Source organism: Urtica dioica, chromosome 8 (genome assembly GCF_054948205.1).
Source record: "Urtica dioica subsp. dioica isolate 48M chromosome 8, U.dioica_male_clone48M_v1_H2, whole genome shotgun sequence".
In the NCBI taxonomy this organism is placed as follows: Eukaryota; Viridiplantae; Streptophyta; class Magnoliopsida; order Rosales; family Urticaceae; genus Urtica; species Urtica dioica.
Window position 1 is genome coordinate 10,592,516 of NC_142763.1, and position 21,422 is coordinate 10,613,937.

General features: G+C 33.5%; 4 protein-coding genes across 4 annotated transcripts; 2 read left to right on the forward strand and 2 right to left on the reverse strand.

Annotated features, from left to right (window-relative positions):
* The first annotated feature begins 667 nt into the window (after nucleotides 1–667).
* On the forward strand, nucleotides 668–4,226 carry LOC149388002 (transcription factor ABORTED MICROSPORES-like). Its single transcript, XM_089622315.1, has 8 exons — nucleotides 668–768; nucleotides 855–1,055; nucleotides 1,166–1,244; nucleotides 1,328–1,396; nucleotides 1,481–2,008; nucleotides 2,776–3,051; nucleotides 3,150–3,326; nucleotides 4,059–4,226. The coding sequence occupies exons 1-8, from the start codon at nucleotides 668–670 to the stop codon at nucleotides 4,224–4,226; spliced, it is 1,599 nt and encodes a 532-aa protein (XP_089478441.1).
* A 1,451-nt stretch (nucleotides 4,227–5,677) lies between these two features.
* On the reverse strand, nucleotides 5,678–7,957 carry LOC149388003 (stellacyanin-like). Its single transcript, XM_089622316.1, has 4 exons — nucleotides 7,940–7,957; nucleotides 7,154–7,168; nucleotides 6,441–6,492; nucleotides 5,678–6,057 (listed from the first exon to the last, which is right to left on the reverse strand). The coding sequence occupies exons 1-4, from the start codon at nucleotides 7,955–7,957 to the stop codon at nucleotides 5,678–5,680; spliced, it is 465 nt and encodes a 154-aa protein (XP_089478442.1).
* A 5,333-nt stretch (nucleotides 7,958–13,290) lies between these two features.
* LOC149388004 (transcription factor ABORTED MICROSPORES-like) lies at nucleotides 13,291–16,857 on the forward strand. The gene is made up of 8 exons (XM_089622317.1): nucleotides 13,291–13,391; nucleotides 13,478–13,678; nucleotides 13,789–13,867; nucleotides 13,951–14,019; nucleotides 14,104–14,631; nucleotides 15,398–15,673; nucleotides 15,772–15,948; nucleotides 16,690–16,857. Exons 1-8 carry the CDS (start codon nucleotides 13,291–13,293, stop codon nucleotides 16,855–16,857), a joined length of 1,599 nt encoding a protein of 532 aa, XP_089478443.1.
* Nucleotides 16,858–18,306: 1,449 nt separating this feature from the next.
* Nucleotides 18,307–20,592, reverse strand: LOC149388005 (blue copper protein 1a-like). The gene is made up of 3 exons (XM_089622318.1): nucleotides 20,575–20,592; nucleotides 19,070–19,121; nucleotides 18,307–18,686 (listed from the first exon to the last, which is right to left on the reverse strand). The coding sequence occupies exons 1-3, from the start codon at nucleotides 20,590–20,592 to the stop codon at nucleotides 18,307–18,309; spliced, it is 450 nt and encodes a 149-aa protein (XP_089478444.1).
* Nucleotides 20,593–21,422: the final 830 nt, after the last annotated feature.

The following is a 21,422-nucleotide window of genomic DNA, read 5'->3' on the forward strand; positions in this document are numbered from 1 at the left end:
AACTTAAAGGTTGTTAAAGTATAACGCCACACTTTTAGGTCATGCAATATGGTCCTGCTATCACTTTCTGATTTTAATTATTTTTTAAATGATAATTTGTATACCCTTGAATACTTAATTGACAAAGGATAGAGGGTGTTATTTATATTTAATTCGTTAATAAAATCAGTCTTTCATGCCATGCTTATAGTTCACCTACCAATATCATATGGCAATTTAAGAGGTTAATGTATATTATGATTTCTTTTTAATTTGTTTGTTTCTCTATTTTCTGATTTTCGCTATGTACTTTTGGTTTTGAAAGTGGGGTCTACAATACATAGAGTGATTCGAAGATTTATCATTCTTGTATGTACACACAAACACACACCGTAGGCACATATATATATATATTATATATACATACATACACATATATATATATATGTATATACATACGCATATATATACTCATTTACATATATATATATGGAGGTCTTCCTTTGTATTTTCTGCTGCCTATATATTCTGCTTGTTATTCCAACCTGCCTATGCTTTTATTACTTGCTTCCTTCAACCAAAAGAGGTAGCAAAGTTTTTCATTACCAAAAAAAAAAAAAAATGCGTATATAATTAGGGTTAGCTAGTGGTAGATAATATTCTCATTGATTTATTTATTGCAGGTGATATGTACATGCTTATGCAAAACATGATGGAAAGTCTTAGACCTCTCGTGGGATCAAAAGGGTGGGACTTTTGTGTCCTATGGAAATTAAGTGAAGACCAAAGGTTATATATAAATCAATCAAGTAGAGAAATATATATGATTAAAATGTTATATTTGTGACATTATTGATGGCGTCTTATTGTTACAGATTTGTTGAGTGGATGAATTGTTGTTGTGGTGGGGCTGAAACCTCACAAGAAGCGAATAATAACAATAATTGTGGAGATGAAGAACTTCTTTTCCCAGTTTCGCCACTCATTCCATGCAGAGACACCATGTTTCAACACCCAAGAACCAACTCTTGTGACCTTCTTTTCCAATTGCCAACTTCCATGCCTTTGGACTCTGGGTATGTATTTACTATAAATTCATTTCACTTATTAAGTACCATTATTAGCATGCAGATAATGATTTTGTATCATAACTTGACTTTTTCTTTTTTCCTCTCCAAATGAACAGAATTTATGCACAGACGTTGATATCAAACCAGCCCAGTTGGCTAAACTCTTCTAGTGTCACAGGCTCCCATTTTCTTGAGGTTACTTCTATCTAGTAAATAATTAATTATAACGATATTTATTGTAGATAAAGGAATTTACTAACTTAATAGTAATATTGCAGGAATGTAGTGGGACCAGGGTTTTGATTCCAATGGCAGGAGGGTTGGTTGAGCTTTTCGTTAACAAGCAAGTATGTTCACAGTCAGTCACACACATTCGTGAATATGAATTACATGTTTCAAACTAATTAATACATATTTATTTTATTTCACAGATACCAGAAGACCCAAACGTGATTGATTTCGTAACGTCGCAATGCAACATATCACCGCCACTACTCGATCATCATCAAAACGACGCAACGACGGCAAGCTTCATCATCGACATGAACGATCAAATAATCCAATCGTCGAGAGCGTTCGTCATGAACGACGAGTCGGACAAAATAGTGGACCCCACAACAGAGACAGCGACAGCAGAGAAGCCACCGGTGTCGCCGGCGACGGCGTTCGAGGGGCTGAACCTGTCGCCGTACGACATCCCAGTGCAGTTCGGGGCGAGAAACGAGGCGTCGTTTTTGGAGGCGGAGGACAAGGGAGCGAAGAGAGGGCAAGAACGGTCGAACTCGATGTCGGATTGCAGCGACGAGGAAGACAACGAAGGGAATAAGCAGCACGGAAGCAGAAAGTCGTCGTCGGGGAAAGGGCCGCAGAGCAAAAACCTTGTCGCTGAAAGGAAGCGCAGAAAGAAGCTCAACGAGAGGCTCTACACTCTTAGGTCTTTAGTTCCGAATATTTCCAAGGTAATTAAACCAACTTCATCTCATTGTTTTTATCACTATTTTCACTATATATGTACTTGCCATTAACATAGAAAATAATTACTCCTAAATATTTTATAAAACTCGGATTTAGAAATTTACTTGTTTTATGACTATTTTCACTAAATGTTAAAAAAAATAGCTCGATTTTTATTTATTCGTTGTTGAGGGCTTTGAAAAAATAATCTGAAAATCATAAATCAGACCAAAATGATTGTTACTAATCTAGTCCCCCCTTTTTTTTTTAATCTTAAATTCGTTCTTAATAAACAGTCCAGTTCATATTGCTATATTGAAACTGATGTATAGGTCGGATTGCGGACTTTTTCCGAGACTTCATTTTGTCAATAATTTTTTGTTTAACTTTAGTGCATTTGAACTTAATATTTGGTGCTGAATATATCGAGTTTGAGTTAAATATATTAATTTTCAGCATGTTTTTTTTTTTCATCACAACTAATGATAATTTATTTAATTTAGATGTTTTTTAGTTAAACTATTAAAATAAAAATTATCGTGTCTTAAACGGTTAAAGCTAGAACAAACGGTCAAAATGGATTTATTGCTCCATAATTTTGTTTTCTTATTGGGGTGGTCTCAATTTATCCAAACCATTTAAAACGATCCGGTCGTCCCATTTGATACCACATAGATGTGCTCATATTTCGTAACTTAAAGAATCTTAATTGTTATTTAAACTTGGATCATCCGTACACATTGTTTATATTTTTTTTTTTGTTGACGAATAGTTGGATAGGGCTTCGATTCTTCGTGACGCAATAGAGTACGTGAAGGACTTGAAAAGACAAGAAAAAGAGCTTCAAGATGAGCTCGAGGAACTTTCCGTGATCGACGGAGCAAACGGAAAAAGAAACAATCCCAAGTCTGAGATTTTGAATTTTGGGGCCGATTCCGAGTCCCCTAACATTTATTCCTTTGAAGCATCGGGTAACAATGAGATAACCGCATCGAAACAAAACCTCGACTCTGATACCACTGCGAATGACAAGGCGCCACAAATGGAGGTAGAGTTTGGTAGTAAATAAATATATAAATTCTAAAGGCAATACTCAATTATGTTTACTAAATACTTTTTTGTTTATTTAATATGATTTATATATAGCCCCAAGTTGAAGTGGCTCAAATAGATGGGAATGAGTTCTATGTGAAGGTGTTTTGTGAGCACAAGCCCGGGAGATTCGTGAGGCTATTGGAGGCTCTGAACTCTTTGGGACTAGAAGTCACTAATGCCAATGTCACCACCTTCAGAAACCTTGTGTCTAACGTTCTCAAAGTCGAGGTATGTTCCTTTGGTTAACTCTTATTTCTTGTGAAACAAGTTATTATTATTATTATTGCTTTGGTTTTTAATTTGTCAAGTTATGAGTTTTGACGTAGACATGGTAGTTTATAATTAGATATCTTGTTTTAAGCTGTGTTTGAGTTTTTGTGTGAGAGAGAGAGAGAGAGAGAGAGAGAGAGAGAGATGATTCTCTTTTATTATTAATATGACATTTGTAGTTATTTGGTAGAGGGTAAAAAGAAAAAGGGTGAAGGTTTTGGAGGTATTGTGAAATTATCGGACTCAGCATTTTTAATTCTTCCAATTTTAAAAGAAAAAATATTGTTTTGTGCAAATATACTTCTAAATAATTCATAGATCTATCATTTTTCTCTCATCTATATCAAACACAACTAAAAAATATTTAATCATTTCTTTTCTTTTTTATTCCTTTCTCCTTCTTCTGTACTATGGTTTCATTAAATAAGTAATAATACTTATTAGAAAAAAGCGAGTGACCAGATTGATATGTAACTTAGTTTGCTATTGATAGCAAAGTAATCAAATAACCTTCAAAATCTTTAAAATAGTCTTATTTTTACCTATCATCAGTGAAATCATAAAACGTGGTTATTTGCTTTTTTTTTTTTTTTTTTGTAAAATGTAACAACTAGTTATCAATATCTTACTTATTATAATGGGATATGAAATCAATTTCATTTGTTTTTATTCTTGTTTCTTGGGTGGCAGAAGAAGGATAGTAAAATGGTAGTCCAAGCTGATAACTTGAGGGATATCTTGTTGGAGTTCACAAGGAATCCATCAAGAGGATTGTGTGACATGTCTAAACCCCCTGAAAATGGAAATGGAAGTCTCCTTGACTATCAACAACACCTTCATCACCAACAAACCTACTGATTATTTATTTATTTATAATTTCACATCCTTGATGTTTCTCTCTAATTATTCAGTACACCTTAACTAATATCTGTTGACAATCATTATTCTATTAGTTTGTTTTCGGTCTTAATTTTCTTTAATTAGTTATTGATATGTATATGCTGGTAAGACGTCATTTTAGGCTTTACTGGTGCGAAATGACTTACTAGCCTTCTTTCTGAGAAGAAATTACACATATACCTCTAACTTTCAAATATTCGATAAATATCTTATTTTTAAATTTAAGATGATATTGCCTTATTTTAAATGAAACTGTAAACGGAAAATTAAATGAAACTATAACATTGAGAAAAAAAAAAGTCATATAAAACTAGGCTTTTGATTGGTAGGGATGATAGAAAATTGAATGGATGGAGTAACAAGGAGGGAAGAGAAAGAAAAAGAAAATTGTGAATTATAAATTTTTAAAAAGTTGATTGGTATAATGTGATGAAAGATTAGAATCCATTCATTTGTTTGTTTGGTATAAACTAAAATAGAGAGGAATGGTTGATATTTTGTGTACTTAAATTACTAAATTGCTATTATTTTTGCAATAATAATTATAGTATTAAATTATATATATGTAATTGCCATTATTTTGTATTATTTACTTTCATTTTTTTGTTTCCGTCTTTCTCGATCTTTCTAAATTGAGAGAGATAGTTTTTTTGTGGGTGCCACGGAAAGCTTCAATCCTTTCATTTTGTTTTCCCTCCTCTCTACCAAACAACACAATAAATTTATTTTCATAGTAAAATCCCTTCATATTAATCAATCCTTCCACTTTCCAAATAAGAATGAGAAGTGATCTATTGTTAGCTTATGTAATTTGCACTCTCTTTCAGATGACAAATGAGACAGTTAAGGTTACGGATCTAGAGAGAGCGGCATCGGTGGGGGCATAAGGTTAATTTAAGTATAATCAATTTATCATTTTATTATCTTTAAAATTATATATGAAAAAATTATGTAGGCGATTAACAGTTTCATTAAACTACAATTTGATGTGTGTATATATATATATATATGTGTGTGTGTCATGATCACACGCGTTACCGTGTCATATATAATTCAATTTCGCCATCTGATTTAAAAAAAATAATAAATTTAATATCACCATAGCATATATTTATATATATATATATATGTCATGATCACACGCATTACCGTGTCATATATAATTCAATTTCGCCATCTGATTTAAAAAAAAAATAATAATAAAAATATCACCATAGCATTCTACAGCCAATCTAGTGTGTTACAAAAAATTCTTATGGTCATAAAAGTATTTTACATCTTCTTGATAGCCATTTAACACAAACCAATGTACTGCTCTTTTTTTCCCTATCCACCAACGGATATAGCTACCAATAGTTAAAAATAGACCGACAGTTAAAAAAAATTCACTTTAAACCATTATATTTTCTTTACAGCGGTAGTGAAATTTGAGCAAACAGAAAAGCGAAAAAGGTTACAAACAAAACCCAATTTCCCAAGCCTTTGCTCAACAAGCAATCACTGGAGTTCCGGGCCACCGTAACCTGTGGTGGTGCGCCAGATGGCGAACCGTTCGGTACAATATCTTCCGTGGAATTACGAGATCGCCCCACTTCGATCCCGAACCTCATTCCTCCGAGGCAATGACTAACGATGCCGCATATGAACCAATATTTCCTCGCCTCAGTCAACTCGATTCTGTCGTTCCCGGTCGTGTGCATCGACAAAACTACCCCGCTCGAGTCGCACGATCTGTACGTGCTTTCGCCTACCTCGAACACGTTGTGTTGCCCTTCAACATACTTGAAAACTATACACACACCCCAAAAAATAAAATAAAAAACTTTGTAACACATGATTTTGCTATGTCTAAATGGATTTTCAAGTGTGAAAAAGGATTATACCTAGAACATCACCAACAGTGAAATTCTAGCTTTGTGACCAAGATAGATAATATCCCTGGCTGTCCCATTCATCTTCATCGCCAACAACAAACTCTTCAGATCTTACACACTTCACAAGCAAAGTTGTGTAGATTACTATGGTTAATGATAAGAAACTTAAGGTGTTGAGGGGATTTCTTTCTCTCATGACTTTCTTTTGATATATCTTGGAGGTTTTGTGGCGAGACCTTAATTTGATTTTGAAGTGATTGTGAAAAAAGCGATGGCTTATATATAAAAGGTACACTACTTGATTGTGGTTGATTGTTTCCTATGACTTGTTCCTGCAACTTGATGAAAGCCTGCAAAATTGTTTAGTAATAATGATAAGATTAATATACAAATAATTTAGATCAGAAAATTGCGTGTTGTACTTGTACCAAAATTGAAGAAAGAAAGAAAGAAGAACTGGGTCTCGCCCAAAAAAGAAAGAAATTGAGATCTAGTGAAAAACAATTTGATACTACCTATATTATTTTAATATTCGTTGGATCATTCTGGTCCAGTTACACACTTTTGTTCTTGTTTTTTTTTTTTTTTTTTTTTTTTTTTAATTTTAGTTTTACTTTCTGTTTTGTTTTTGTTTGTTTAAAAAAAAATATATATATTGTGAATGAAGTGTAAGTTACCATTGTTTTTTTTTTTTTTTGACAATTTCAAAGGCAATATGAATATAGCGTTTCTTTCTTGAAATGTTCAATAAAACTGCGCAAGTTTATCGTAAAGATTCGTTTAAATTCTTTTGAATTTGTTTTCAAATTCATATAGTACATTTGGCACATTCACTATTTTATTCTTCGTTATTCATTTAATTGAAAGATTTTTTTTTTCTTCTGATGAAGTGTAAAAATTATATATTTTTATTGTTTACAAATTACGACTCGGTTATAAATTCTACTATACATAACGTGTGTGGAAAAGAATTAGTCATTTCCAAAACGCACTTTTTATATAAGAAATTACCCACTTGAAATTGACCTGTCACAATACATAAGAAAATGAAAAGAAAAAAACGATACAAAATTAAATGATAATGATGGGACTTCCTAACATTATACATGTGGCTCAATCCCCACTGCAGCATTTCAAAAAAAAAAAATGATGGGACTTCCTAACATTATACATGTGGCTCTTAATGGCATGAAGCAGAAAGCAATTATAATAGAGTTATGCTATTTGGCACAACTCACGAGTGGGAACGATCCGCTCGTGAGTTGACACGTGGCAGTTAGTGGCCACGTGTCAACTCAGGGGTGGATCGTTCTCACTCGTGAGTTATGCCAAAAATCGTTTCCCATTATAATAACCTCAATTGGGTCGGGGCATCCGTTGACTGCCTAGCCCGACCTTCTTATTAATGATTTTAAGCTGGTATGGCCCGGCTTGAAAAACAATAAGGCCGAATTAAGCTTGTTTAAGGGAATTACATGGGCTTGAGCCCTCACACCCTGAAAAAAAGTCAAGCCTATCTCAACCATTTTAGAATAGACTATAAAATATTCATTTTTAAAATAAAATATTCTTTTTTAAAATAAAATATATACTTATACATAAAAACAATTCTTCTTCTTTTATTTTTTTTGTAAGAATAATTTTTATTTATAAAACATGTTTTTAGACTTTGATTTAAGTTTATTATTGATGATATAATTTTTAAGATTAAACAAAATATATTGTAAGGATTGAAAGTGAATATTACGCTTTGAGCTTTTTTTTTAGATTTTTTAAAGTTCGGGCTCAAGCCCGTACCTCATCCCCAAAGGCCATAGTCGTAGTCCAAAGTTAGGTTTTATATCACTCTTCGGGATCAACCGCCCATAAAAGAGTATGGGCCATGCTTGAGTCTTGGCCTCCACTTGCCTTGAGAAAGAGCACGAGCCATGTTCATCCTCATGCTTGAGCTTTTTTTTTTATATAAATTTTTTCAAGATCGGACTCAAGCCCGAACATCATCCCCAAGAACCATAGTCTTAGTCCCAAGTTAGGTCTTATGTCACTCATCGGGCTCAACCGCCTATAAAAGAGCACGGGCCATGCTTGAGTCTAAGCCTCCACTTGGCTTAAGAAAGAGCACGGGCCATGCTCATCCATAGGCTTGAGCTTTTTATACAAATTTTTAAAGCTCGGACTCAAGCCCGAACATCATCACCAAGAACCATAGTCTTAGTCCCAAGTTGGGCCTTATGTTACTCCTCGATCCCAACCCCCCATAAAAGAGCATGGGCCATGCTTCAATCTGGGCCTCCACTTGGCTTGAGAAAGAGTACGGGCCATGCTCATCCCCATGCCTGAGTTTTTATTGAATAAATTTTTTAAAGCTCGGACTCAAACCCGAACCTCATGCCCAAGAACCATAGTCTTAGTCCCAAGTTGGGCCTTATTATTGGGAAGTCACATGTTGGTATCAAACACAAACAATCGGTCCAATACCGATTGTTGAGAAGTCACAAGTTGGTATCAAACATGAACAATAACTCTGATACCAATTGTTGGGAAGTTACAAATTGGTATTAAACACGAAAAATTGTTCTGATACCGATTGATGGGAATATAGGTTTGGTATCGGACACGAACGATCGCTCTGATGCCATTTGATGGGTAAATTACTTCCCTGACGTTAATTACCATTCCCATGTATTGAACACGAACAATCGTTTCAGTATTTCTTATAGGGTAATCAATCTCTTAACCTTTGGAATATGGTTACTAGTGTTGAATAGAAGAAGATGCGGACAATCGCTAATATTCAACGTAAACAATAATTACTAGGATACTCAAAATTATTCAACAACATATCAAATATTTAGACAAGCGTAATCAAGATAAACCATAAGACCATTTAATTATACATACATTTCGGCTCAGTTATAGATCTTCCACGCTCCTAGCTTTGGATCTCCTTGCTTTTGGAATTCTTCTGCGGCTCCTTGCTCTTTAGGTCTTTGAATCTCCAAGATTTCGGACTCCTCGGCGACTCATTTCTCTTTGGATATTTCGGTTCATCAATTGCTCGTTTATTGATCGAAACTAGAGTCTTTTAAGATATGTAATCTCCGGAAGAACAGAGACCAAGGTGTGGGTCAACTCTTTTCTCACTTATTATTCCAGCGAGGTGTCAGAATAATTATTTCTTTCTTTGGGAAGTGGTATGTACGAATTTTCCAACTTTGGGAGAGAGAAAAAAAACATCCAGACCAAAGGGAGAGGGGTTGCTGAATTTGTAGTGTGGAATAAGGCTTAGTTGGGCGATTTTTGCACTACCCAACCCCTTATTTATAGCATTCCAGCTTACCATAGAATATGCAATTTCCTGATTTACTTTTATCTTATTCAAATTAGTGTGAGATGATTATTTTATAAATAGAACAAATAAAATATACTATAGATAGTTTAATAAATAAAATCACTTTAGAATATATTAATCACGTAACTGGATCTAAAATCACATATGTGGAACACAAGTGAAATGTTGATCACTTGGGGGAAGCATTGTACACATTTGATATGTGTATCATTTAAGCACCGTTACGACACACTAATCAAGGTCGCTATAATGATCATAGTGAGATCTGGTCTAAATTCTGAAGTGATCACGGACTTCTAGGTTGTATTACTGAGTTCTTTGACTCATTCGGTAATGCCTACTTGTAGATGCCTAAATACGTATGTCTCGGGAATTCAAATATGATCCGAGCGGAAAATGATTCACAAATACGAATCCAGCATTCTTGAAAGAAGGTCAATGTTCACTCATCTAAGAGTTGATTCCATAACCAATTGACTACGCGCATTTTCGTAGTAAGTACATATAAAAAAAAATCTTTTGTTGGAGAAGTAACGATACTTAGGGCTCATATATATCGAGAAATGTATAAGCATAAATATATGTAACTGAACTCCTCTTATGGTATTGTTTTTATTCTGGTTGCCTTATATTAGATCTGTTGTTGTTGAATGATTTTAAGTATCCTGATAATTATTGTTTACACTAAAGATTAGCGATCGTTCGCATTTTCTTCTATTCCGCATTTCTAAACATATTGTAGGGTTAAGATATTGGTACCCAATAAGAAGTATTGAAACGATCGTATGAGAACCGTAATTAACTCCTAGTGGAAGTAATTTACCCAACAATCGGTATTGGAGCGATTGTTTGTATCTAATACCATAACTTGTACTTCACCAACAGTTGGTATTAGAGCGATTGTTTGTATTTAATATCAACGTGTTTTTCCATCAATTGGTATTAGAGCTAGAGTTAGATTCTCCCAATTTACCATTTGACTCAAGAATCATGATTTTCGATTTACAACCTTTATCAAAATATAAGAGATATGTTTGATCATTCAAAGCTAAAATTATTCAAGAACATGTTCGTAATTATCAAAATAAAGTTAGATTCATTGGTTCGATGAAATATGGACTATGTTCATAATATTCTATATGGGAATATTTTATTTACTTTGATCAGTTATAAATTAAAAAAATTTATTGGATTTGTTTTATGATTGAAAATCCTACTTTATAAGGATATCAAATAAATTTGTTCTGATTTGTTGTGAATCCTCTTTTTAAAGAACTCTTGTTTTTTTAAATAAAAGATTTTGTGTTCTGAAATAAAATATTTGAATTTTTAAAGGTTTATAAAAGATTCAAAGTCTATATTCATTGTCATAACTAAATACTCTTTCTTAGGTTATAGCCATATTTAAGGTTTTATTTTGTTTATTTCCGGATTTCTTTTTAGAGAAATTAATATTGAAAAATCGGTATTTATGGAAAGTGGGTATTTCAAGAATTTTTATGTCATCAAACTTTTTTAAGCTTAAAAGTGTTTTTCTTAATGGAAAAAGAGTTTAAGGCCCACACTTAAAAGAGTCCGTATCGAAGCGGACTCTGTTGCAGAAGCTGAACTCAAGGCTGTCCAGATGGCCTTGCTCTTGGCTAGATTCCGAAACATCAGGCGTTTGGAGATAGAGGGTGATAACAAAATCGTCATGGACAGCTTGGCGGGATCGAAAGACAGCCCTTTTTAGTCTGTTATTCCTTTGTTTAATTCAACTTTAGAATTAGCAAAAGAGTTTGTTGATGTTAAGTTCTTGTGGTGTAGTAGGACATTAAATGGAGTTGCATAGCCTTTGTAAATGGGTTGTGAATTCTGAAGTTTTTGGGTTTTGTGAGTCAGGGGAGGTTCCGCCCCCTGTGCGGAACGCTTTGACGTTTGATCTTGTTGAATGAATTCCCCCCCCCCCCCCCCAGCTCTTCTTACGAATGAGCTAAGAGTTCCTGGGGGTGGTCTGTTTCAAAAAAAAAAAAAGTAATAGGGGATTTTTCACATAAAAAATAAAAATAAAAAAAGAACAATCATCACGTTTAAAAAGAGGTCAATTTATAATTTTGACTACAGAAAAAATAAATAACGGTATTATATATATGTAGTAGTACCATTAGACAATATCATCGTTTATGACTTATTGTTCTAAAAAAATTAATTTTGTTATATGTTGGTTAGCTAGCAAGGTTATTTGCACGTATGATAATTATTAAATCAGCGTTTGCCTTTTCACGTGCAGAAAAATCACTAACAATACGGATCCATGTATAACATATAGATGTATAAGGAATGTACACATATGTTGCAAGATTGTTGTTTAATATTTGATTATACTAAAAATAGTGCTTTGGAACAGATATAGTTTTTTTTTTTTTTTTTTTTTCCAAAGAAAGTGTATCGTCAATTAATTAACTAGACTAATAACAGACTATACTATACCTAACTAAAAGAAGAGACTTTAATGTGTATATTGTTTCCCAAATGCGAAACAAAGCTTGAGAGAGTAGTTGGAAAATGAAACAAAATATTAAGCCAAAATGTACATTAAAAAACTTCAGCGAAAGCAAAGGTAGTTAGGGTTTTGTAGGCAATAAGTTGGGTCATGCAGATATCACCCTCTCATCATTACCAACTAAAAATATTTTTTTTTTTATTTTCTTATGTATATATTTATTTCTCTCTCTTATCTTCTCGTCTCTCAAGTATACTCTCTAACAGAAAAAGTAAAAGGAGGAGAATAAAGTTTTGTTACATAAAAGGAAATTTATTCTCAAAAGGGGGAAATTTTTTCAATTTAGGATGAATAACGTAGCACCATTTCAGACTTGTTCATAAGCATAAAATCAAAGAGTTAGATTTAGGAAAAACGTGACATGCGACATATATAAAGTAGTTGGAAAAACTTAATACCAATTCGTCTATATATAGTCGGGGTTAAAGTTATAAATTTCAAGCCTTCAATATAATATATATGTTTCCTTCTGTGAACTTTTCTTACGCGGTTTTTTTTTTTTTTTTTTTTTTTTTTCCGTTTCGGGTTCAAGAGTTCGAGAGTAGTTGAGACATGAAATATATAAAATTAATCCCCAAGCGAGTGAAAAACTTAAAGGTTGTTAAAGTATAACGCCACACTTTTAGGTCATGCAATATGGTCCTGCTATCACTTTCTGATTTTAATTATTTTTTAAATGATAATTTGTATACCCTTGAATACTTAATTGACAAAGGATAGAGGGTGTTATTTATATTTAATTCGTTAATAAAATCAGTCTTTCATGCCATGCTTATAGTTCACCTACCAATATCATATGGCAATTTAAGAGGTTAATGTATATTATGATTTCTTTTTAATTTGTTTGTTTCTCTATTTTCTGATTTTCGCTATGTACTTTTGGTTTTGAAAGTGGGGTCTACAATACATAGAGTGATTCGAAGATTTATCATTCTTGTATGTACACACAAACACACACCGTAGGCACATATATATATATATTATATATACATACATACACATATATATATATGTATATACATACGCATATATATACTCATTTACATATATATATATGGAGGTCTTCCTTTGTATTTTCTGCTGCCTATATATTCTGCTTGTTATTCCAACCTGCCTATGCTTTTATTACTTGCTTCCTTCAACCAAAAGAGGTAGCAAAGTTTTTCATTACCAAAAAAAAAAAAAAAATGCGTATATAATTAGGGTTAGCTAGTGGTAGATAATATTCTCGTTGATTTATTTATTGCAGGTGATATGTACATGCTTATGCAAAACATGATGGAAAGTCTTAGACCTCTCGTGGGATCAAAAGGGTGGGACTTTTGTGTCCTATGGAAATTAAGTGAAGACCAAAGGTTATATATAAATCAATCAAGTAGAGAAATATATATGATTAAAATGTTATATTTGTGACATTATTGATGGCGTCTTATTGTTACAGATTTGTTGAGTGGATGAATTGTTGTTGTGGTGGGGCTGAAACCTCACAAGAAGCGAATAATAACAATAATTGTGGAGATGAAGAACTTCTTTTCCCAGTTTCGCCACTCATTCCATGCAGAGACACCATGTTTCAACACCCAAGAACCAACTCTTGTGACCTTCTTTTCCAATTGCCAACTTCCATGCCTTTGGACTCTGGGTATGTATTTACTATAAATTCATTTCACTTATTAAGTACCATTATTAGCATGCAGATAATGATTTTGTATCATAACTTGACTTTTTCTTTTTTCCTCTCCAAATGAACAGAATTTATGCACAGACGTTGATATCAAACCAGCCCAGTTGGCTAAACTCTTCTAGTGTCACAGGCTCCCATTTTCTTGAGGTTACTTCTATCTAGTAAATAATTAATTATAACGATATTTATTGTAGATAAAGGAATTTACTAACTTAATAGTAATATTGCAGGAATGTAGTGGGACCAGGGTTTTGATTCCAATGGCAGGAGGGTTGGTTGAGCTTTTCGTTAACAAGCAAGTATGTTCACAGTCAGTCACACACATTCGTGAATATGAATTACATGTTTCAAACTAATTAATACATATTTATTTTATTTCACAGATACCAGAAGACCCAAACGTGATTGATTTCGTAACGTCGCAATGCAACATATCACCGCCACTACTCGATCATCATCAAAACGACGCAACGACGGCAAGCTTCATCATCGACATGAACGATCAAATAATCCAATCGTCGAGAGCGTTCGTCATGAACGACGAGTCGGACAAAATAGTGGACCCCACAACAGAGACAGCGACAGCAGAGAAGCCACCGGTGTCGCCGGCGACGGCGTTCGAGGGGCTGAACCTGTCGCCGTACGACATCCCAGTGCAGTTCGGGGCGAGAAACGAGGCGTCGTTTTTGGAGGCGGAGGACAAGGGAGCGAAGAGAGGGCAAGAACGGTCGAACTCGATGTCGGATTGCAGCGACGAGGAAGACAACGAAGGGAATAAGCAGCACGGAAGCAGAAAGTCGTCGTCGGGGAAAGGGCCGCAGAGCAAAAACCTTGTCGCTGAAAGGAAGCGCAGAAAGAAGCTCAACGAGAGGCTCTACACTCTTAGGTCTTTAGTTCCGAATATTTCCAAGGTAATTAAACCAACTTCATCTCATTGTTTTTATCACTATTTTCACTATATATGTACTTGCCATTAACATAGAAAATAATTACTCCTAAATATTTTATAAAACTCGGATTTAGAAATTTACTTGTTTTATGACTATTTTCACTAAATGTTAAAAAAAATAGCTCGATTTTTATTTATTCGTTGTTGAGGGCTTTGAAAAAATAATCTGAAAATCATAAATCAGACCAAAATGATTGTTACTAATCTAGTCCCCCCTTTTTTTTTTAATCTTAAATTCGTTCTTAATAAACAGTCCAGTTCATATTGCTATATTGAAACTGATGTATAGGTCGGATTGCGGACTTGTTCCGAGACTTCATTTTGTCAATAATTTTTTGTTTAACTTTAGTGCATTTGAACTTAATATTTGGTGCTGAATATATCGAGTTTGAGTTAAATATATTAATTTTCAGCATGTTTTTTTTTTTCATCACAACTAATGATAATTTATTTAATTTAGATGTTTTTTAGTTAAACTATTAAAATAAAAATTATCGTGTCTTAAACGGTTAAAGCTAGAACAAACGGTCAAAATGGATTTATTGCTCCATAATTTTGTTTTCTTATTGGGGTGGTCTCAATTTATCCAAACCATTTAAAACGATCCGGTCGTCCCATTTGATACCACATAGATGTGCTCATATTTCGTAACTTAAAGAATCTTAATTGTTATTTAAACTTGGATCATCCGTACACATTGTTTATATTTTTTTTTTGTTGACGAATAGTTGGATAGGGCTTCGATTCTTCGTGACGCAATAGAGTACGTGAAGGACTTGAAAAGACAAGAAAAAGAGCTTCAAGATGAGCTCGAGGAACTTTCCGTGATCGACGGAGCAAACGGAAAAAGAAACAATCCCAAGTCTGAGATTTTGAATTTTGGGGCCGATTCCGAGTCCCCTAACATTTATTCCTTTGAAGCATCGGGTAACAATGAGATAACCGCATCGAAACAAAACCTCGACTCTGATACCACTGCGAATGACAAGGCGCCACAAATGGAGGTAGAGTTTGGTAGTAAATAAATATATAAATTCTAAAGGCAATACTCAATTATGTTTACTAAATACTTTTTTGTTTATTTAATATGATTTATATATAGCCCCAAGTTGAAGTGGCTCAAATAGATGGGAATGAGTTCTATGTGAAGGTGTTTTGTGAGCACAAGCCCGGGAGATTCGTGAGGCTATTGGAGGCTCTGAACTCTTTGGGACTAGAAGTCACTAATGCCAATGTCACCACCTTCAGAAACCTTGTGTCTAACGTTCTCAAAGTCGAGGTATGTTCCTTTGGTTAACTCTTATTTCTTGTGAAACAAGTTATTATTATTATTATTGCTTTGGTTTTTAATTTGTCAAGTTATGAGTTTTGACGTAGACATGGTAGTTTATAATTAGATATCTTGTTTTAAGCTGTGTTTGAGTTTTTGTGTGTGAGAGAGAGAGAGAGAGAGAGAGAGAGAGAGAGAGAGAGATGATTCTCTTTTATTATTAATATGACATTTGTAGTTATTTGGTAAAGGGTAAAAAGAAAAAGGGTGAAGGTTTTGGAGGTATTGTGAAATTATCGGACTCAGCATTTTTAATTCTTCCAATTTTAAAAGAAAAAAATATTGTTTTGTGCAAATATACTTCTAAATAATTCATAGATCTATCATTTTTCTCTCATCTATATCAAACACAACTAAAAAATATTTAATCATTTCTTTTCTTTTTTATTCCTTTCTCCTTCTTCTGTACTATGGTTTCATTAAATAAGTAATAATACTTATTAGAAAAAAGCGAGTGACCAGATTGATATGTAACTTAGTTTGCTATTGATAGCAAAGTAATCAAATAACCTTCAAAATCTTTAAAATAGTCTTATTTTTACCTATCATCAGTGAAATCATAAAACGTGGTTATTTGCTTTTTTTTTTTTTTTTTTGTAAAATGTAACAACTAGTTATCAATATCTTACTTATTATAATGGGATATGAAATCAATTTCATTTGTTTTTATTCTTGTTTCTTGGGTGGCAGAAGAAGGATAGTAAAATGGTAGTCCAAGCTGATAACTTGAGGGATATCTTGTTGGAGTTCACAAGGAATCCATCAAGAGGATTGTGTGACATGTCTAAACCCCCTGAAAATGGAAATGGAAGTCTCCTTGACTATCAACAACACCTTCATCACCAACAAACCTACTGATTATTTATTTATTTATAATTTCACATCATTGATGTTTCTCTCTAATTATTCAGTACACCTTAACTAATATCTGTTGACAATCATTATTCTATTAGTTTGTTTTCGGTCTTAATTTTCTTTAATTAGTTATTGATATGTATATGCTGGTAAGACGTCATTTTAGGCTTTACTGGTGCGAAATGACTTACTAGCCTTCTTTCTGAGAAGAAATTACACATATACCTCTAACTTTCAAATATTCGATAAATATCTTATTTTTAAATTTAAGATGATATTGCCTTATTTTAAATGAAACTGTAAACGGAAAATTAAATGAAACTATTACATTGAGAAAAAAAAAAGTCATATAAAACTAGGCTTTTGATTGGTAGGGATGATAGAAAATTGAATGGATGGAGTAACAAGGAGGGAAGAGAAAGAAAAAGAAAATTGTGAATTATAAATTTTTAAAAAGTTGATTGGTATAATGTGATGAAAGATTAGAATCCATTCATTTGTTTGTTTGGTATAAACTAAAATAGAGAGGAATGGTTGATATTTTGTGTACTTAAATTACTAAATTGCTATTATTTTTGCAATAATAATTATAGTATTAAATTATATATATGTAATTGCCATTATTTTGTATTATTTACTTTCATTTTTTTGTTTCCGTCTTTCTCGATCTTTCTAAATTGAGAGAGATAGTTTTTTTGTGGGTGCCACGGAAAGCTTCAATCCTTTCATTTTGTTTTCCCTCCTCTCTACCAAACAACACAATAAATTTATTTTCATAGTAAAATCCCTTCATATTAATCAATCCTTCCACTTTCCAAATAAGAATGAGAAGTGATCTATTGTTAGCTTATGTAATTTGCACTCTCTTTCAGATGACAAATGAGACAGTTAAGGTTACGGATCTAGAGAGAGCGGCATCGGTGGGGGCATAAGGTTAATTTAAGTATAATCAATTTATCATTTTATTATCTTTAAAATTATATATGAAAAAATTATGTAGGCGATTAACAGTTTCATTAAACTACAATTTGATGTGTGTATATATATATATATATGTGTGTGTGTCATGATCACACGCGTTACCGTGTCATATATAATTCAATTTCGCCATCTGATTTAAAAAAAATAATAAATTTAATATCACCATAGCATATATTTATATATATATATATGTCATGATCACACGCATTACCGTGTCATATATAATTCAATTTCGCCATCTGATTTAAAAAAAAAATAATAATAAAAATATCACCATAGCATTCTACAGCCAATCTAGTGTGTTACAAAAAATTCTTATGGTCATAAAAGTATTTTACATCTTCTTGATAGCCATTTAACACAAACCAATGTACTGCTCTTTTTTTCCCTATCCACCAACGGATATAGCTACCAATAGTTAAAAATAGACCGACAGTTAAAAAAAATTCACTTTAAACCATTATATTTTCTTTACAGCGGTAGTGAAATTTGAGCAAACAGAAAAGCGAAAAAGGTTACAAACAAAACCCAATTTCCCAAGCCTTTGCTCAACAAGCAATCACTGGAGTTCCGGGCCACCGTAACCTGTGGTGGTGCGCCAGATGGCGAACCGTTCGGTACAATATCTTCCGTGGAATTACGAGATCGCCCCACTTCGATCCCGAACCTCATTCCTCCGAGGCAATGACTAACGATGCCGCATATGAACCAATATTTCCTCGCCTCAGTCAACTCGATTCTGTCGTTCCCGGTCGTGTGCATCGACAAAACTACCCCGCTCGAGTCGCACGATCTGTACGTGCTTTCGCCTACCTCGAACACGTTGTGTTGCCCTTCAACATACTTGAAAACTATACACACACCCCAAAAAATAAAATAAAAAACTTTGTAACACATGATTTTGCTATGTCTAAATGGATTTTCAAGTGTGAAAAAGGATTATACCTAGAACATCACCAACAGTGAAATTCTAGCTTTGTGACCAAGATAGATAATATCCCTGGCTGTCCCATTCATCTTCATCGCCAACAACAAACTCTTCAGATCTTACACACTTCACAAGCAAAGTTGTGTAGATTACTATGGTTAATGATAAGAAACTTAAGGTGTTGAGGGGATTTCTTTCTCTCATGACTTTCTTTTGATATATCTTGGAGGTTTTGTGGCGAGACCTTAATTTGATTTTGAAGTGATTGTGAAAAAAGCGATGGCTTATATATAAAAGGTACACTACTTGATTGTGGTTGATTGTTTCCTATGACTTGTTCCTGCAACTTGATGAAAGCCTGCAAAATTGTTTAGTAATAATGATAAGATTAATATACAAATAATTTAGATCAGAAAATTGCGTGTTGTACTTGTACCAAAATTGAAGAAAGAAAGAAAGAAGAACTGGGTCTCGCCCAAAAAAGAAAGAAATTGAGATCTAGTGAAAAACAATTTGATACTACCTATATTATTTTAATATTCGTTGGATCATTCTGGTCCAGTTACACACTTTTGTTCTTGTTTTTTTTTTTTTTTTTTTTTTTTTTTTTTAATTTTAGTTTTACTTTCTGTTTTGTTTTTGTTTGTTTAAAAAAAAATATATATATTGTGAATGAAGTGTAAGTTACCATTGTTGTTTTTTTTTTTTTTTTGACAATTTCAAAGGCAATATGAATATAGCGTTTCTTTCTTGAAATGTTCAATAAAACTGCGCAAGTTTATCGTAAAGATTCGTTTAAATTCTTTTGAATTTGTTTTCAAATTCATATAGTACATTTGGCACATTCACTATTTTATTCTTCGTTATTCATTTAATTGAAAGATTTTTTTTTTCTTCTGATGAAGTGTAAAAATTATATATCTTTATTGTTTACAAATTACGACTCGGTTATAAATTCTACTATACATAACGTGTGTGGAAAAGAATTAGTCATTTCCAAAACGCACTTTTTATATAAGAAATTACCCACTTGAAATTGACCCGTCACAATACATAAGAAAATGAAAAGAAAAAAACGATACAAAATTAAATGATAATGATGGGACTTCCTAACATTATACATGTGGCTCAATCCCCACTGCAGCATTTCAAAAAAAAAAATGATGGGACTTCCTAACATTATACATGTGGCTCTTAATGGCATGAAGCAGAAAGCAATTATAATAGAGTTATGCTATTTGGCACAACTCACGAGTGGGAACGATCCGCTCGTGAGTTGACACGTGGCAGTTAGTGGCCACGTGTCAACTCAGGGGTGGATCGTTCCCACTCGTGAGTTATGCCAAAAATCGTTTCCCATTATAATAACCTCAATTGGGTCGGGGCATCCGTTGACTGCCTAGCCCGACCTTCTTATTAATGATTTTAAGCTGGTATGGCCCGGCTTGAAAAACAATAAGGCCGAATTAAGCTTGTTTAAGGGAATTACATGGGCTTGAGCCCTCACACCCTGAAAAAAAGTCAAGCCTATCTCAACCATTTTAGAATAGACTATAAAATATTCATTTTTAAAATAAAATATTCTTTTTTAAAATAAAATATATACTTATACATAAAAACAATTCTTCTTCTTTTATTTTTTTTGTAAGAATAATTTTTATTTATAAAACATGTTTTTAGACTTTGATTTAAGTTTATTATTGATGATATAATTTTTAAGATTAAACAAAATATATTGTAAGGATTGAAAGTGAATATTACGCTTTGAGCTTTTTTTTTAGATTTTTTAAAGTTCGGGCTCAAGCCCGTACCTCATCCCCAAAGGCCATAGTCGTAGTCCAAAGTTAGGTTTTATATCACTCTTCGGGATCAACCGCCCATAAAAGAGTATGGGCCATGCTTGAGTCTTGGCCTCCACTTGCCTTGAGAAAGAGCACGAGCCATGTTCATCCTCATGCTTGAGCTTTTTTTTTTTATATAAATTTTTTCAAGATCGGACTCAAGCCCGAACATCATCCCCAAGAACCATAGTCTTAGTCCCAAGTTAGGTCTTATGTCACTCATCGGGCTCAACCGCCTATAAAAGAGCACGGGCCATGCTTGAGTCTAAGCCTCCACTTGGCTTAAGAAAGAGCACGGGCCATGCTCATCCATAGGCTTGAGCTTTTTATACAAATTTTTAAAGCTCGGACTCAAGCCCGAACATCATCACCAAGAACCATAGTCTTAGTCCCAAGTTGGGCCTTATGTTACTCCTCGATCCCAACCCCCCATAAAAGAGCATGGGCCATGCTTCAATCTGGGCCTCCACTTGGCTTGAGAAAGAGTACGGGCCATGCTCATCCCCATGCCTGAGTTTTTATTGAATAAATTTTTTAAAGCTCGGACTCAAACCCGAACCTCATGCCCAAGAACCATAGTCTTAGTCCCAAGTTGGGCCTTATTATTGGGAAGTCACATGTTGGTATCAAACACAAACAATCGGTCCAATACCGATTGTTGAGAAGTCACAAGTTGGTATCAAACATGAACAATAACTCTGATACCAATTGTTGGGAAGTTACAAATTGGTATTAAACACGAAAAATTGTTCTGATACCGATTGATGGGAATATAGGTTTGGTATCGGACACGAACGATCGCTCTGATGCCATTTGAT

What these genes read in the sequence shown, in the direction of transcription:
- LOC149388002 (XM_089622315.1), top strand. Translation starts at nt 668, where the DNA reads ATGTACATGCTTATGCAAAACATGATGGAAAGTCTTAGACCTCTCGTG. An exon ending in AGCTTTTCGTTAACAAGCAA is followed by an intron (nt 1,397 to 1,480) that starts GTATGTTCACAG and finishes TTTATTTCACAG; the next exon opens with ATACCAGAAGACCCAAACGT. An exon ending in CTAACGTTCTCAAAGTCGAG is followed by an intron (nt 3,327 to 4,058) that starts GTATGTTCCTTT and finishes CTTGGGTGGCAG; the next exon opens with AAGAAGGATAGTAAAATGGT.
- LOC149388005 (XM_089622318.1), bottom strand. An exon ending in AAACAATCAACCACAATCAA is followed by an intron (nt 18,687 to 19,069) that starts GTAGTGTACCTT and finishes GTGTGTGTATAG; the next exon opens with TTTTCAAGTATGTTGAAGGG.
- LOC149388004 (XM_089622317.1), top strand. Translation starts at nt 13,291, where the DNA reads ATGTACATGCTTATGCAAAACATGATGGAAAGTCTTAGACCTCTCGTG. An exon ending in TCCATGCCTTTGGACTCTGG is followed by an intron (nt 13,679 to 13,788) that starts GTATGTATTTAC and finishes CCAAATGAACAG; the next exon opens with AATTTATGCACAGACGTTGA. An exon ending in ACAAGGCGCCACAAATGGAG is followed by an intron (nt 15,674 to 15,771) that starts GTAGAGTTTGGT and finishes ATTTATATATAG; the next exon opens with CCCCAAGTTGAAGTGGCTCA.
- LOC149388003 (XM_089622316.1), bottom strand. An exon ending in AAACAATCAACCACAATCAA is followed by an intron (nt 6,058 to 6,440) that starts GTAGTGTACCTT and finishes GTGTGTGTATAG; the next exon opens with TTTTCAAGTATGTTGAAGGG.